The sequence below is a fragment of the Pseudophryne corroboree genome, chromosome 12 (genome assembly GCF_028390025.1).
Source record: "Pseudophryne corroboree isolate aPseCor3 chromosome 12, aPseCor3.hap2, whole genome shotgun sequence".
NCBI classification, from domain to species: Eukaryota; Metazoa; Chordata; class Amphibia; order Anura; family Myobatrachidae; genus Pseudophryne; species Pseudophryne corroboree.
Genome location: NC_086455.1, coordinates 115,517,152 through 115,534,871, shown reverse-complemented (window position 1 = coordinate 115,534,871; position 17,720 = coordinate 115,517,152). Strand labels below are relative to the sequence as shown.

At 44.1% G+C, this 17,720-nt stretch overlaps 1 protein-coding gene across 1 annotated transcript in view; it reads right to left on the bottom strand.

Annotated features, from left to right (window-relative positions):
- Positions 1-236: 236 nt before the first annotated feature.
- PRORP (protein only RNase P catalytic subunit) overlaps positions 237-17,720 on the bottom strand; it is a 292,221-nt gene continuing 274,737 nt past the window's right edge. The window contains exons 5-7 of the mRNA XM_063947896.1: positions 12,922-13,070; positions 3,299-3,488; positions 237-581 (exon numbers count right to left, since the gene is read on the bottom strand). Coding sequence (XP_063803966.1) covers positions 450-581; positions 3,299-3,488; positions 12,922-13,070 — 471 coding nt within the window. The 3' untranslated portion in view covers positions 237-449. The remainder of the gene's footprint in view (positions 582-3,298; positions 3,489-12,921; positions 13,071-17,720) is intronic.

Genomic DNA, 17,720 nt, shown 5'->3' with positions numbered 1-17,720 from the left:
TCAGCGTTGAGCGTCCTCAGGACAGCAGTGAGAGTTCATGCTGCGCTGTCACACGCCGCTGGGAGCGAGCTGATGGGTCCCACCCGCCCCTGGTTTCTGGAGAGCGATGTGTGCGGAGCGGGTGGGGTGGAGCGAGGGGGGCAGCCACACAGGGAAACGCCAATCCCGGGATTGAAAAAAATGGCCCGGGATTGGCCTCCCTAATTGCAACACTCCAGTTATTCATGTGCCACGTAGCCATTCTAGCCACTTTATTCTTCAACATTTTTGACAAATATCATTATCTTGTTTGCATGAAAAACAGACTTGATTTCCAAAGTATTAATATAGTCATTAAAATAAGAAGAAAATTATAATTAAATCCGTCCAAAAATATATTGCAGAATGAACACAATTCATAGTAATTCCACAAGGAGCAACGTGAGCACATAGTCGGACAGTCTGTACTCCTAGCGTGTCTTCTTCAGACATAACCAAGTATTGGGCACTTCATAAGTAGCTCTCTTCACCCCAGCCTGATCATATGGAATGTGCCAGGAGTCCTCTGTAGTCTGCACAATTGTGTCATAGCACAGGACTGGCTGTAGGGGAAGAGAAAAAGAGATTGATGTAAAAGTTGTAAGGTACATCATTGTACATGGGAAACTGGGGATATTAAATCTAAATAATAAAAAGTATGACTTTCAGTATGCTTTGCAATTTACGATGGATGATCCTATCCATATCACAGGTTTGGGTTTCCAGCTACCACCTGGAAATTACAGTACTTTATGTGGTTTCATGGAGGACATCAGTTCAGATTACAGACGTAGGGGGTAATTCAGATCTGATCGTGATGTGCCGCATGTCAGAGAAACTGATCGTAGGACGCTCTGCACAGGGCTAGTGTGCCCTGAATGTCAGGCCCTCCCACTCCCCCACAAGGGTGCGAAAGCAACCCGGCGAGTAGCTCCCTGCCAGTGCAGCTCCTGTGCGCTGGCAGGGGGCTACCCGCTGCGTCCCTGGTTGCAGCGACTGCGTGTGACGTCACGCAGCTGCCGCAGCCCGCCCCCGTAACTCAGGGCTGCAATCAGGCAGTGGCGGTCGCGGGGCGTGCCAACGGCGTTAGAACGGCGTTGGCGGGGCACAGTCCAGACAACACAGGTGTGTCCAGACCACGCCGCCAATGGCGTTCTAATGCCGATGGCACGCCCCCTCCCGCCTAACCACCTGATCGCAGCCCTGATGCTTTTAGCATTTCACTGGGCTTCCGGGGTGCACGCATGCGCACTCTGCAAAGGGCTTCAGACTGCGATCGCTGCCGCTGCAGTGATCCAGTCTGAATTAGGCCCGAAATCCAATGTGATGAGACAGTGTTTTTATATCTGAAATAAGCAACACGGGGTGAACAGGCCATATTGGATATCTCAATAAATTGAAAATTGATCGTGTTTTCCTATAGAGAGTAATGACTTATCCTCGACAATCTACATTTGTTATGAGGGGAAAAACAAGTCTGTATTACGCTCCGCTTTCTGCAGGGCCACACTCTTATTTAGATGTTGCTGCATACAGTATAACTACATAAGGATTTATCCTCTAGCCCAGGCTTTTTCAACCAGTGTGCCGTGGCACACTAGTGTGCCGCAACCAGTTGCAAGGTGTGCCGCGGAGCCAGAGCAGCTTCCTGCACCTTCAGAGTGAACTGTTGGCCCGGGCTCTTCTTAGATGATTAGTCGTGCTGATATCATAGGTCACGGCCGCCACATCTCACCACCCAGCCAGCCCACCCGCCTGCATACACATCTTCCAGTTCCTGCCTGCATACACAGCTTTCCATGCCCACCCACATCTGCCCGACTGCCCGCTGCTCAGTATTCGCAGCACTTCACTATGAACAATCCCCGCCACTGAGGGACAGGGAGGAGGACAGCTGACCAGTAGGGGCTAATATTTGTTATTTTATTTCTCCTGTGGGGAACAATAGGATTTATGTGGGGAGAATAAGGATTTATGGGGGGAACAATGTGATTTATGTATTGAGCAACATGATTTATGTGGGGAGCAATGTAATTGATTTATGTGGGGAGCAATGCGATTGTTTTTTCTGTGTAGGCCAATGTATGTGTGGATTTTTTTTTTACTGTGGGGAACTTATAGTGTGCCTTGGCAATTTTAAAATATTGTTCGGTGTGCCGCGAGTAAAAAAAGGTTGAAAATCACTGCTCTAGCCACTGCCCCAGTGCCAGGACGAGTGGGGGTCTTGGCTTTTATCAACAACATTTAAGATAGTCATGTAGTCTACCTTAAATAATAATAATATTTAAAAAGTCCCTCCACTAAACAAAATAATAGTGAAGAAATGTCATACTGTTACATTGTTTCAAAAATAAAGCTCCAACCCCATTTTGTCTACCCTTCCAGTAGGGATGATATTCATTAAAACTGGAATTCTGGAAACCATATGTTTCATTTCCTCATGCCAACAGAGGTGACACTGGTACTGTTTTATTCTTGATGGTCCAGTCACTGTCCTAGGTCTTCAGAAACAGAAGAAGCACCTGGGAAAACATGGAGTCTCCTGTGCACCTTCCTGCACGCACATATGAATACTGATGTGACTGGCATGGTGAGCAGAAGCAGGAGAGCCGGAGTACATCCTTATCCTGTTCCTTCTTCACTTACATTTCCAGTAACTATGCTGCTAACTAAGGGGGTTATTCAGGTTTGTTAGCAAACCTAAAAAGTAAGCAAAACCATGTTTTACTGCAGGTAGGGCTGATGTAACATGTGCAAAGAGATTTAGATTTGTGTGGGTTATATTGTTTCTGTGCAGGGTAAATACTGGCTGCTTTATTTCCACAATGCAATTTACATTTCAGTTTGAACACATCCCACCCAAGTCTAAATCTCTTTGCACGTTACATCTGCCCCACCTGCAGTGCACATGGTTTTGCCCAATTGCTAACAAACCTGAATAAGACCCTAAATTCCTGCTTACGGGTTGTCTGCTCTCTTTTCTGGCCAGTGAATGCAGTGTCAGGGTTTACATAACAAAAGTGTATTGGACAACCCTGCAACCAATCAGATGCTAGCTTCCACACTTCAAACTCTTTCCCCATTGCATTTTTTGTGCTTTTCATCACGTTTACCTGTCATTTCTTATGCACGGACGTTATAAAGATATGAGTACATTTGCTTTGAGGATTTGGTACTAAACAGGCTTCTTCTCAAACCAATGTAGTCCGCCAGTTAAACAACTGAATAATCTGTCTAGATTGGTTCCTTCCTTTACAGTCTAGTAGTATGTTCTACTTACCCACAGACGAACATCCTGTGCGGAAGAAGGAATCACCAGCTGGTGTCCACGCTGCCATTTGAAGAAGAGATGCTGCATTTCAGGATCAGGCAGACAGGCCTTGTGGTCCCGTAGTAGGTCTCTGGTTAAAAAGCAGCAGTGGCTTCCAGAGCTTAGGCAGGCATAAAGCAGGAAAGGATCATCCAATGATCTGTGCATGACAGGAGTGAGAGAAGCACATGGAATTAAAGTTAGCACCTAACAAATCTGTATCTGCTAGGAAAGGTGAGTATTTCTATACTCCTCCACTCAGAGCCCCGTAAAACAAGAGATGTAGGAGGTCATTCCGAGTTGTTCGCTCGGTAAAAATCTTCGCATCGCAGCGATTTTCCGCTTAATGCGCATGCGCAATGTCCGCACTGCGACTGCGCCAAGTAAATTTGCTATGCAGTTAGGATTTTTACTCACGGCTTTTTCATCGTTCTGGCGATCGTAATGTGATTGACAGGAAATGGGTGTTACTGGGCGGAAACAGGCCGTTTTATGGGCGTGTGGGAAAAAACGCTACCGTTTCCGGAAAAAACGCAGGAGTGGCCGGAGAAACGGGGGAGTGTCTGGGCGAACGCTGGGTGTGTTTGTGACGTCAAACCAGGGACGACAAGCACTGAACTGATCGCAGATGCCGAGTAAGTCTGGAGCTACTCAGAAACTGCTACGAGGTGTGTAATCGCAATATTGCGAATACATCGTTCGCATTTTTAAGATGCTAAGATTCACTCCCAGTAGGCGGCGGCTTAGCATGAGCAAATCTGCTAAAATCCGCTTGCGAGCGAACAACTCGGAATGAGGGCCGTAGTTACCGCCTTCAGTTTCCTAGCTAATAGGTTCAAAATAAAGTGGTGCCTGATACACACTGAGATATCAATGATGACACAGCAAGCATATATATAATGCTATGCTTGGTCATTTAAGCTATTTGTCCAGCATCGGCACAACTTACTATACACTTGTACATACACTTGTCTAAAGCTACAGGGTGTAAGATTAGTAACCAAATCGGTAAGAAATGCTGAGGCAACCTTTATTTCTAATTCAGCTGAAATAGAACTATATGTTAAGTACATATAATGTATTTAACTTTAAGCTTTATCTATGAAAATTTCCATTGTAAATGTAGTTCTCATTTTAAAACTTAAAACATTTTTGTTTATCCCGCATGTAATGAAGAAAGCAGTATTATTACATATGCACTTTGTAATCATCAGGTCATATGGTTGCAGGCTGACTTCTTTTATCTTGGTCACGTTAAGCATCCTTAAAGTCTGCAGCTGAATGCTTTATACTGAGTACCAGAAATGTGATCCACTCAGGACACCGGCATTTAGCATCCCGGCAGCCAGAATGGTGACACTGGAAATGCGACATTGCTCGAAATGCAGACGCCAGCATCTCGACATGGATTGAAATGCCGGCTCTGGGATCCCGACTACCGGAATCCCGAAAGGGAGCCCTCTGCCAGGACTCCTTATTGGTTGTGGGGGAGGGGAGGGTTAGTGTTAGGCTACGTGGAAGGGTGGGTTAGGGTTAGGCTGTGGGGAAGGGACGGTTAGGTGTAGGCTGCGGGAAGGGGGGGGGGGGGATAGGTTTGGGGGGAGGTCAGGATTCTCAGCTTCGGGGTGTCGGCAAACAAACAAAACAAGCGTGGCACCAGCTACCAATTATAAAGAAAAAGCACAATATTATGTAACAGAGCTCCTGTATATGAGTAAGAGTTCACAAGCCGATTATGTACCAATTTGGCTAATGCTGGGTACACACTTATAAAAATATCTGCAGATCAACTGATCTGCAGATATATCTACAGGCGGATCGGGCAGTGTGTGGGGCATACACACTGCCTGATCCATTGTGACTGACGTCACAAACTGGGCGGGCATTAACATGCACCCACCCAGTTGCACTGTCAATCAATGCTGGCTTGTGCAGTGAGCAGACCACCCATATACACAGCACAATGCGCAGATATATCTGTGAACGCCGCTGTATAGCGACCCAGGGGTATGGGTATGGCAGGGGTATAGCTCCGGTTGAGTGCGAGCTCCAGATGCCGCCACCTGCCTCCTCCCTCCACCCGATATAATGCAGGCAGCCACAGAGCAGGAGGAGGAGAAGCAGAGGGCACACAGTGACTCAAACTCGGTAGGGGACAGGGCAAGCAAGAGGTGACCCTGACAGCCAGCACGTCAGAGCTCTACCATCCTCTTTATTTGTCTCACTGCCTGCTTGTAGCTGTGCAGCAGGGTTAGTTCTGTCCTGCTATACCACTTTATACCCCCGCTGCTGCAGCACCTCTTTCTGCCCAAGCTGTGGCAGCACCTCTCTTTGTCCCAGTTGTTGCAGCACCTTTCTGCTCCAGCTGCTGCAGCACCTCTGTCTGCCCGGCTACAAATGCAGCACATCTTTCTGCCTCAGCAGTTGCAGCACCCTCTCTCTACATTGATGCTGCAGCACTTCTCTCTGCCCCAGCTGCTACCACAGCACCTCTTTCTCCATTGATGCCGCAGCACCCCTCTCTGCCCCAGCTGCTGCTGCAGCACCTCTCCCTGCATTAGAAGCTGCAGATAACATGTATAATATTATTATTATCATCCTTTATTTATATGGTGCCACAAGGGTTTCGCAGCACCTAATTACAGAGTACATATGCACATAATAAAAACAGGAAAACAGTGACTTACAGTTGAAGACAATATAGGACAAGTACAGGGTAACTAAGCATAACTACATCAGTAGACGACACTGAGATAAGTTTCAAGGTGGCCGAAAACTGCAGGATTTGGGCAGTTGAGGATTATTAAAGTAAGAAAAGGATAAGCACATGAGGGAAGAGGGCCCTGCTCGTGAGAGCTTACATTCTAAAGATACACGGCTCTACTGTGGCAAAACCTGTGGTGTAATTTGCATAAATTACTCTACTGTGGCATAACCTGTATAAACGGCTCTACTGTGGTGTAATGTGTATAAACGACTCTACTGTGGTATAACATGTATACGCAGCTCTACTGTGGCATAACCTGTATAAACGGCTCTACTGTGGTGTAATGTGTATAAACGACTCTACTGTGGTATAACATGTATACGCAGCTCTACTGTGGCATAACCTGTATAAACGTCTCTACTGTGGTGTAATGTGTATAAACGACTCTACTGTGGTATAACATGTATACGCAGCTCTACTGTGGCATAACCTGTATAAACGGCTCTACTGTGGTGTAACATGTATAAGTGTCTCTACTCTGTTGAGTAACGTGTACAAGGGACTCTACTGTGTGGTGTAAAGTGTACGAAGGGTGGGGGGCGTGGCTAAGTGTGCTATGGAGTAGCAGCTCGGGTTGGGCGCTCTCCACTACAACTATCCGGACAACATATCCTGTGGACCCCCCCCTCCCCCCCCGGGCCCCAACTTTCTCATACTGTGGGGGAAGGTCCCTGGACTCCTAGGAGCACAAAACCGAGCAGATTGCGGTATTCTTCTCCGTGTGGAACTTTCTCATACTGTGGGGGAAGGTCCCTGGACTCCTAGGAGCACAAAACCGAGCAGATTGCGGTATTCTTCTCCGTGTGGGGAGCGTGCTTGTTCTGGCCGCCGGGAGGATTAGCATGGCGCCTTGGCTCTAGCGTCTCTGCCAGCGAGCAGCTCCGCATCCGTCACCCGCACTGCCTTGGCTGCTGACTTACTGGGAGGCTAACCGTGGATACCTTGATGGGCGCTGTCCTCCGTTACCTGCTCGACCTGTATCCGGTGCTGGAGATCCGGAGCTTACAGCTCTCTCCCCTGCTGTGTGCCCTGAAGACTGCTGCCCCTGGAATCCCCAGCTGCGTTTGTGCCGGGCCGCCATCTTGCCTCAGTGGAACCTGCAAGTCCTGGATATATGTGAGTTGCGGACTATCTCTGCTCCAGCCTTGTAAGGCTATTTGCTGCTGGATATTTCTTCTATTTACAGCTGCTACTGATAAACTCTTATTCTACATTTATGCTCTGGACTGGTCCCTTTTTATTGTTGCTTCTCTATATCTACAGTCCCCTGTTTTTTATGTGAAAGGAGAGACTTATTCCTTGTCTACACTGTGCTGTACTGTGACTCGGTTTACCCAGTTTCTGCAGCCCATTTAACTGTGTTCTGGAGTGATCGGACATTATTATACACTGCTCAGTGCCATACTCCCTAGTGTAATATTTTTTTCCACTTGATATTGATCATGGTGAAGCATCATAACAACTCGGCTGCAGCCAAGCTGGAAAAATGTGCACATACACCGAGAGGGAAAGCAACGATGCCTAACAGAGAGGATGAGACTTCGTCTCCTCCTGCTGGTTCCACAGAGGATGCAATACGGAGGGTGCTGGAGGCTCTGGCAGATAGTGAGTCCTGCCTCTCCGACAAAATTGGTCAAGTACAAGCAGATTTGTCCATACTACATCATGATCTCCAGAGGGTCAGGGAGCGGATTGGAGAGGTCGAGACCCTTACCTCAACATTGGAGGATAAAGTATCTCCGATGAGCTCTCGTTTAACCTCATTGAAGGTCAAGTATCCGACATCAAAGGTAAAATGCTGGATATGGAAGGGCGCCTTAGGAGGAATAATATCTGCTTCATGGTGCTCCCTGAAAAGGAGAAAAGCTCAAATCCGGAAAAATTCCTTGAGACTTGGTTGTCCAAAACCTTTGGAGTGGATTCCTTCATCCCCTTTTTTACCGTGGAAAGAGGCCACAGAATTCCCTTCTGTCCACTTCCTCCGGGTGCTCCTCGGCGTACCAATAGCGAAATTCTTCCATTACTGTGACCGTAATGTTGTACTGAGCTTGGTTTGCAATAAAGATCAGGTGCTGTGGAATGGTTCTAAAATTTCGGTGTTCCCAGATTTCGCACTGGAAGTGCAATAAGACCGTGTACAATTCATCCTGATCAAGAGAAGTCTTAGGGATCTTAACTTACAAGATGCAATGTTATTTCCTTCCAGTTCCAGACTGTGGGTCATGGTGGATGGAGAGGCTACATTTTTTGCTACACCTCATGAGGCTGCACTTTGGTTGGACCGCTGGGCCCCGGCTCGGAGGGCTTTAGCGACTGACCCTTGAAAATTGTTTTTACTTTTTGATTCTTTTTTCCTCTAACTCATTTTGTATATTCTGTATGTAGAATATGGATTATACTCTGATGCTCAGGTTATATATTGTGATGATGTTATTGTACATTTCTCCCATTTGGCCTTCTACTGGGATGCTCGGGGAGGTGTCCTCTTGCTATATTTGTTGGATGGTGAGTGGCCTGCCCCTGGTCTTTTAGTCATTATATCTATTGTCGCTGTGTGTTAATTTTCTCTGTTTGGTTCGGGGGTTACATTTTATGTGAATAGGTATGCCACAGCTTGGTCCGGTATACGGGGTGGGGGGGTTGTTTTTTTTTTTATATATATTTTTCTGCTTTGCTGTATATGGTGTCCTCTGTTTTGCTACCTTGGTGTCCGCATATGTATTGGTCTTAAGATATTCGGGATGGACTCAATATATTACTGTTGGGTGAATTATGACCACTAATCAGCTGAAACTTCTGTCATGGAACGTTAGGGGGTTAAACGATAAAATTAATAGTTCTCTGGTGATCAGGCACTTTAAACAATTTAGTGCAGACATTATTTGCCTTATGGAGACTCACTTGGTTGGAGCTAAAACTCCTTGCTCTTAAAAAGCCTTGGATGGGTTGGGCGTACCATTCCACTCATACGTACGACTCACTCTCGGGGTGTCTCGATTCTGGTACGAAAATCAGTCCCGTTTATCCTTGACCAGGTGAAGACAGACCCATGGGGCAAATACTTTTTTTGAAATGCCAAATCTATTCAATGTCTTTGCTCTTACTTGCCATATATACCTCCCCCCTTCTCTACGGACGTTCTTAAAAAAGCAGCAGAATTTATGGCTCTCTACCCTATCTACTGCCTGTGTTGGCGACTTTAATAATGTTCTCGACCCTGTTCTAGATAGAGTTAGTCTGTCCTCTGCTGCTTCCCATGCACGTCAGGGTACTTTTGCACTGTTGTTGGAAAGTTTGGGCCTGTTGGATGTATGGAGAGTGCACCATCCAGGTGTACGTCAAAACTCTTGTTTCTCTGCCACATATTCTTCTCTCTCTAGAATAGACTTAGCTTTAACTACCAAATGTTTACTGCCAAGGGTTACAAATATTCAGTATGATACAAGAGGCATTTCAGACCATTCACCAATTGTTTGGGGTTTGGATATGGGTGCTGGTAGGGGTCAATTATTTTGGAAGTTTAACTCATTTTGGCTGACACAGTTGGGCACGGGAGAGGAGCTAGAACAGTTGTGGAGTGATTTTTTTGAAGATGAATGAGGCATCTGCAGCTGATCCTGTGCTCTGGGACGCTTTTAAGGTGCATTTACGTTGTACACTAATTAAGGTGGTAGCGTCTTTAAAATCAAACTATAAACGTCAGGAGCAGGACTTGGAGGCTGCGTGCAGAGTGTTGGAAGTACAGTATCTTACTGATAATCTTAGTACTACTAAGGAGTGATGGTTGCATGTCCAGGCTGATTGGTGTAACTGTTTAACGGATAAGGCTAAATATAGTTTACTTTATATTCAATACACATACTATGCAACGGGTGATAGGCCTGGCAGTTTTATGGCAAAATTGGCGGGCGTTGACGGGGCCTCTAACACTGTTATTGCTATACGCACCACTGACAATGTACTTCGTTCACATACCCCTGCTATTGTGGAGGGGTTTGTCATGTATTATGAGACACTATATGGCTCGAGACTAGTATATGATAGAAATCTTATCTAAATAATCCAGAATTTCTAAAGTATATGATACTTTAGAAATTCTGGATTATTTGGATAAGATTTCTATGCCTACATTACCTACAGAAGCTGTTGAAATTTTAGACTCTCCCCTGACGCTAATTCTGCGATCAAATCATTCCCCGGGGGTAAAACGTTTGGACTAGATGGGATCCCCCTAGAACTTTACAAAAAGCACCTACATTTTTATGGCCCCAAACTTAAACTATTTAATGATTTGTTTGACATGGGAACTTGCCCAGTTCTATGTCAGAAGCCTTGACTATAGTCCTGTTAAAACCGGATAAAGACCCAGAAATTGTAGAATCTTATCGTCCAATCTCACTGTTAACTACATATATAAAAATAACTAGACTGAGCTCAATAATCACACATTTAATCCACGAGGACCAAACTGGGTTTATGCCGGGTCGGTCTACTTTACTTAATCTGAGGCGACTTTATACTCATTTGCAGTCCCCTCACGAGGACTCCAGCTCCTCGGTTATTGTGTCATTGGACGCTGCTAAAGCATTTGACTCAGTGGAGTGGGAGTTCTTATGGGGGGCACTGGATAAAACAAGATTTATGGTAAGAACTTACCGTTGTTAAATCTCTTTCTGCAAAGTACACTGGGTTTTTTACGTTACATCTGCAACCTCAAATAGATTATATACAGTCTCGTACTAAAGTGTGGGGGAAACACCCATTTACTGTTATGGACAGGATTAATCTCATTAAAATGGTCTACCTAAAATACTTTATATTATTCAACATTCCCCTATTTTTTTACCTCGGCATATATGTGATAAAATTGATGGTCTTTTGTCTTCGCTGGTTTGGTCTCATCGCAGAGCTAGGAACAAACTGGATACCTTAACAAGGTCCGGAGACTCAGATGGTCTTGCTCTTCCTAAATTTAGATTATATGACGGCTCAATTATCTTATTTGATACCCTGGGTTAAAGATGTTAATGGGGATACGTTGATGTCCCAGCTGTTGGCCCAGGAGCGGACTGGTCTCACTTCCCTACAATTGTTATTGAGCAATAATAGTCTGTTCTTACTATGCCGCTTATCAAACAGGCTATTATGATTTGGAGACCGGTTCATTGGTTATTGCAGGACGAGGGATGGGATCCTGGTACACCTCTGACTCATATCCATGCCTTTTATGACCTTGTCCCTTTGCGAATGGGGACATTATGGGGATACTGGGGTATACACTCCATTGGCCAGATATACTTGTCGGGTACTTTAAAAACCTTTGAACAGTTACGCACTGATTTTAGTCTGCCTATGTCATACTTCTATCGTTACCTCCAGCTTCGGCACGCGTGTTCGTCTCAGTTTGGTACTGTGCCGTCTGTAGTACAAACCTCTCCTGTCAAGTCACTTTTGGCGTCCACGGGACAATCTAAAGCCATTTCTGTGCTTTATTCAACTCTGCTCAATGCCCATCACTCTGCCGCACTTCCAGGTCTTCGTTCCAAATGGGAATCTGATCTAGGTCCTATCTCCACAGATATTTGGGAGGGTGCTACCGCCTCTGCACGTTTTCAACAAATACATTTATTTATCCTCCACCGAGTCTATCTCACCCCTACTCGACTGTTTAAGACGGGAGGGAGAACTGATTCTAAATGCCCAATATGTGATTCATTAGATGGCACCTTTTGGCACTTGCTGTGGTATTGTCCCGTGGTGAGTGCCTTTTGGCAAGCCGTGATTGGGATTATAATTTCTACGGGTATCCCATCAGATATTCTTACGTCTTCGGTTTGTGCCCTCGCAGTAATCGATGAGGAAATATTACATGTGAATTCTAGATGATATGCTCTTAATTTATGTGCTCTCGCTAAAGTTCTGAGAGCAAGATCCTGGATGGCACATTCTGGGCCCCAATGTTAATGTATGGATACCCCTGGTGAACTCGGTTGTGTCCCATGAAAAGTTTATATACATATCTAGAAAAACTCCTGATAAATTCTATAAAATCTGGGACAGATGGCTTTCTTCTCCATATAGTCAGGGCCTTTCTTCATCTACAGTCTAACTCGGCCTAGTATTAATGTTGAATATATTGCATACCGTTACTCCTAGTTTATCAAGGTATCTGTAATACCAAATTTGTCTTCATGGCAGTTTATTTTTTACTTATATGTATGTTCACTATCTTATTTTGGTATATTCTTCCCGAGGCATGTCCACTATTTTATACCACTGTTTGTTTTATACTGTGTAATGTACAGAAAGAGACCACACCAAGGACTTTTATTTTTACCTTTTTTCTTTTTATTATTTTACTGTTCGTTTACGCATGCATGATATACTTGCCACAAAGCATATGTTATTGTTTAACTGCATCAAAATCAAATAAAAAATATTGAATAAAGAAAACACTGTGTTGTGTAATGTGTATAAAGGACAATACTGTACGGTGTAATCTGAATTGGTACTATTCTGTGGCCACACCCCTATATTTTTGTTACTGGCACTGTTTTAAATATGGGGGCACCCAAAGGAAACTTTTGCCCTGAGATCCACAAGGTCTACAACTGGCCCTGCCACTGATTTAGGATTTTTATGTTTTCTTTTCAAATATAACAGCCAGTATCGGCCAGTCAGACCTTAAGAAATGGTGAAGTATTTATTGACAGTTGATATTTATTTTATTACCCCCCCCTTTTGATTTGTCTTTGTTTACAAAAAACTTCACAAAAAGTAAAAAAAAATAAAAAATACGTATTTACAGCAAATAAATTGTACTTACATGTTATCAAGGAAAAAGCAATCAGCACATTTCTGCAAGTGTTTTATGTCCTCTTTTAACCATTGCTTTGTATTGATTAACATGTGTTTTCTACCTAGAACAAGAATGCGCTTTCGTTTTGCAGCTAGGGAAGAGACCACATCCAGGAGCTGCGAAAGACATAAATAACAGGAAACTGGGGATTATACACAGGTTATGAGAAAATGAGTAAGAGCAAAGGTGAATATATCTGGCTACTGGGTAAATTCACAATACACTTGTCACGAAAGGGTAGAATACAGTGGAGTACACTTTAAAACAGTAAAAAGCTGCTAACCTTTTTATTAGACTAGATGAAGTGATTGTATAGTGAAAAGCTGCAGGTAAAACTTTTGCACCTTTGAAACTTTTCATCCATTTTTGACTAGATTATGGATGTTTCCTGTTTTAGCACATTTTTATATAAAATCTTTTGATTTGATAGATATCAGATGAAAAACGAATACGTTTGTTAGTAATGCAAGCTGTATGTGGGGGATCTGGTCAGGATCCCGGCAGTGAAAATGTCGACGCCGGAATTTCGATCACTTCATAATATAAATATATTAGTGTGTGTGTTGATTTTCTTTTTTAATAATTTTATTACTGTTTGCCCGCAGCTTCGCTCGTGTGGATGTTTGTTATTGCTCAGCAGAACTCGTTTTACAAAGACAGTAGTGGCATCTAGTATTGTGATGTATATTTTATATTGTAGACATTGATCACAAAATGTCTTTGTAAACAATATTTGCAGTTTTTCTTTCAAGGTTTAACACAAAAATACCAACTCGTGTGCAAGCCAAGTAAAGCTGGCCATGGGAGAAGCAGCTGGTCCTAAGAACTACGCCTGCAGCCCTTTGCATTTGTTCCTGTGACAAAACACCGATATGCAATAATCCACAGATTTCTATTTTATTATGTAAACCAGAAAATCCAATTCAAGGGGCAATCAATCTCACAGTCCAGTCTAACTTCACTTTAGTCAAACAAATATTATTTTGTAGATCCCAAATCCGTTGCTTAACCTACAGTAACACTGAAAGGTTGCAAGTAACACATACTGTAGCGAGTTTATATGTAGTATTTGTCTTGGTGCGCCATCTACTGGATTTACATGTATACAGCAACTTCATGAGTCAAGATAAGCTGCCTGATTAGTCAAATTTTCCTGCAAAATAGATCTTGAGATATACACATATATCAATCAAAATTGATGGGACGACATTCAGAGGCTTTTGTTGCAAAGTGATGTATTCAAAAAACTTCAGCAGAACATCATATCAACGTTTCGGTGCCAGCATGCACTGTCGTCAGGATGTGGCACTGCACAAACACATATGACACAGATAACTTGTGATGGGAGATCGCAGGGTAATATTCAAATAATTCTGATGTGCACCTCGCGTCCAGACAGACAAGGTTAGCCGCTCAAAGCAGCTAAACACGTCTAAATTAATGGGCGTGTCACAAAAAGTTTGGCCCCCCAAAGAGCTGACTTTTCATACATTTCTGCTCAACACCTTAGGAGGCTGCGATCTGAAATGTGCACGCCTGCAGCTATTCGTGGACAAACAGAGCAACAACTGAATTGCTCCATCTGTTGCAACCTAAATAGCATGGCCACAAGTGATTCACTCCAGTTCTAAATACAGGTCTGCTGTGGGCCTGCATGCTAGGTCATCAGTATTTATCAACACTCTCTATCAGCCATCCTCTCTGCATCACTCTTTACTATGTGTCCCATGCACTCCTTCCTAGGCCTCCCTGTTACTCTGCGTCTTCTATTTTCTGTATGGGTCCTTCCTTTGTAATACCTGTGCTTTAAATGAGTACAGCTACTTGCTACAAAAAAAAAAAAAAATATATATATTACATACAGATGCGGCTCCTTCGCAAACGCGCATTCCCGGCGTGGCTAGGTGATCTGGCACCTAGCCAGGCTACAGTAGTGCACAGAGATGCTCCCATTGCAGTGAACAGGGAACGTGCGCGTCCCAGACGCTGCCATAGGCACGCCTAGGTGGGCACGCCCTGGCGCACACACACAGGCGGAGCCACGATTGTGTGTGTGTATGTGTGTATATATATATATATATATATATTTATTTTTTTTTAAATTATTATTATTATTATTATTTTTTACACATACCCAGTAAATATTGATTTTCCGGCAAAACGACTTACACGTAATTAGTTAAATACAAGTTAATTCTCTGCATTCTTATACCAATAACAAAGTGATGAATGAAAATGCAAGGACTATTTCAGCCATATGATAATTCCTGCTCTCAGCATCCCACGGTTCTATATAAAAACCAATTTGGAAGGGGGGCAGGGTACGTACTGTAGGAAGTATAGTTCCTCTTTAGTGACCTAAACAACTCACAGCTTTTTGGCTTCCATTAGTAGCACAGAACAGGACTATAAAAGTTCTTCAACTTTTACCGTTAATTTGACTTGGGAAACTATGTTAACCCTGGGGAACTTCCACCGGACGTCCTCTCTGACATCTAGAAATAAGTCATTCTGTGATACAGCAATGTGTTCACAGTATGCTAAATACACTAAAGCATAACCTTGTAAGAGAATATTTTATATTGTTACAACCTTCTGAAATGATACATAAATGTGTAAAAAAATGTCAAAAGATTACAGCACATACAGTAACATTATATTTTACAACTCCTAAGTAAAGTGGAAACTATAAAGAAGAAACACTACTGCTCAGGCACCGGATTCATACTGAATGACTTTAGGAACCACTGTAGGTGCAAGCTACCTAGATCCTGTTTAGATGCCTAAAGTACAGTATTAGTCTGGGGTTTTGGACAAACGATGGGGGAAATGTAACAAGGTGTGAGAATCAAAAAGTGAGAACTTTTGTGAGAGTTCTCCTATTTTTTTTTTTTTTTAAATGGCAATCATTTACATGGCAAAAATAAGAATTTACTTACCGATAATTCTATTTCTCATAGTCCGTAGTGGATGCTGGGGACTCCGTAAGGACCATGGGGAATAGCGGCTCCGCAGGAGACTGGGCACATCTAAAGAAAGCTTTAGGACTATCTGGTGTGCACTGGCTCCTCCCCCTATGACCCTCCTCCAAGCCTCAGTTAGGATACTGTGCCCGGACGAGCGTACACAATAAGGAAGGATTTTGAATCCCGGGTAAGACTCATACCAGCCACACCAATCACACCGTATAACCTGTGATCTGAACCCAGTTAACAGCATGATAACAGAGGAGCCTCTGAAAGATGGCTCACAACAATAATAACCCGATTTTTGTAACAATAACTATGTACAAGTATTGCAGACAATCCGCACTTGGGATGGGCGCCCAGCATCCACTACGGACTATGGCCCTCATTCCGAGTTGATCGCTCGCAAGGCGAATTTAGCAGAGTTGCTCAGGCTAAGCCTACGCCTACTGGGAGTGTATCTTAGCTTCTTAAAATTGCGACCGATGTATTCGCAATATTGCGATTACAAACTACTTAGCAGTTTCAGAGTAGCTTCAGACTTACTCGGCATCTGCGAGCAGTTCAGTGCTTGTCGTTCCTGGTTTGACGTCATAAACACACCCAGCGTTCGCCCAGACACTCCCCCGTTTCTCCGGCCACTCCTGCGTTTTTTCCGGAAACGGTAGCGTTTTTATCCACACGCCCCGAAAACGCCGTGTTTCCGCCCAGTAACACCCATTTCCTGTCAATCACACTACGATCGCCGGAGCGAAGAAAAAGCCGTGAGTAAAAATACTATCTTCATTGTAAAATTACTTGGCGCAGTCGCAGTGCGATTATTGCGCATGCGTACTAAGCGGAATTTCATTGCGATGCGATGAAAATTACCGAGCGAACGACTCGGAATGAGGGCCTATGAGAAATAGAATTATCGGTAAGTAAATTCTTATTTTCTCTAACGTCCTAAGTGGATGCTGGGGACTCCGTAAGGACCATGGGGATTATACCAAAGCTCCCAAACGGGCGGGAGAGTGCGGATGACTCTGCAGCACCAAATGAGAGAACTCCAGGTCCTCCTCAGCCAGGATATCAATTTTGTAGAATTTTACAAACGTATTTGCTCCTGACCAAGTAGCTGCTCGGCAAAGTTGTAAAGCCGAGACCCCTCGGGCAGCCGCCCAAGATGAGCCCACCTTCCTTGTGGAGTGGGCATTTACAGATTTTTGGCTGTGGCAGGCCTGCCACAGAATGTGCAAGCTGAATTGTACTACAAATCCAACGAGCAATAGTCTGCTTAGAAGCAGGAGCACCCAGCTTGTTGGGTGCACACAGGATAAACAGCGAGTCAGATTTCCTGACTCCAGCCGTCCTGGAAACATATATTTTCAGGGCACTGACAACGTCTAGCAACTTGGAGGCCTCCAAGTCCCTAGTAGCCGCAGGCACCACCAATAGGTTGGTTCAGGTGAGACGCTGAAACCACCTTGGGGAGAAACTGAGGACGAGTCCTCAATTCCACCCTGTCCGAATGGAAAATCAGATAAGGGCTTTTTCAGGATAAAGCCGCCAATTCTGACACGCGCCTGGCCCAGGCCAGGGCCAACAGCATGACCACTTTCCATGTGAGATATTTTAACTCCACAGATTTAAGTGGTTCAAACCAATGTGACTTTTGGAACCCAAAACTACATTGAGATCCCAAAGTGCCACTGGAGGCACAAAAGGAGGCTGTATATGCAGTACCCCTTTTACAAACGTCTGAACTTCAGGGACTGAAGCTAGTTCTTTTTGGAAGAAAATTGACAGGGCCGAAATTTG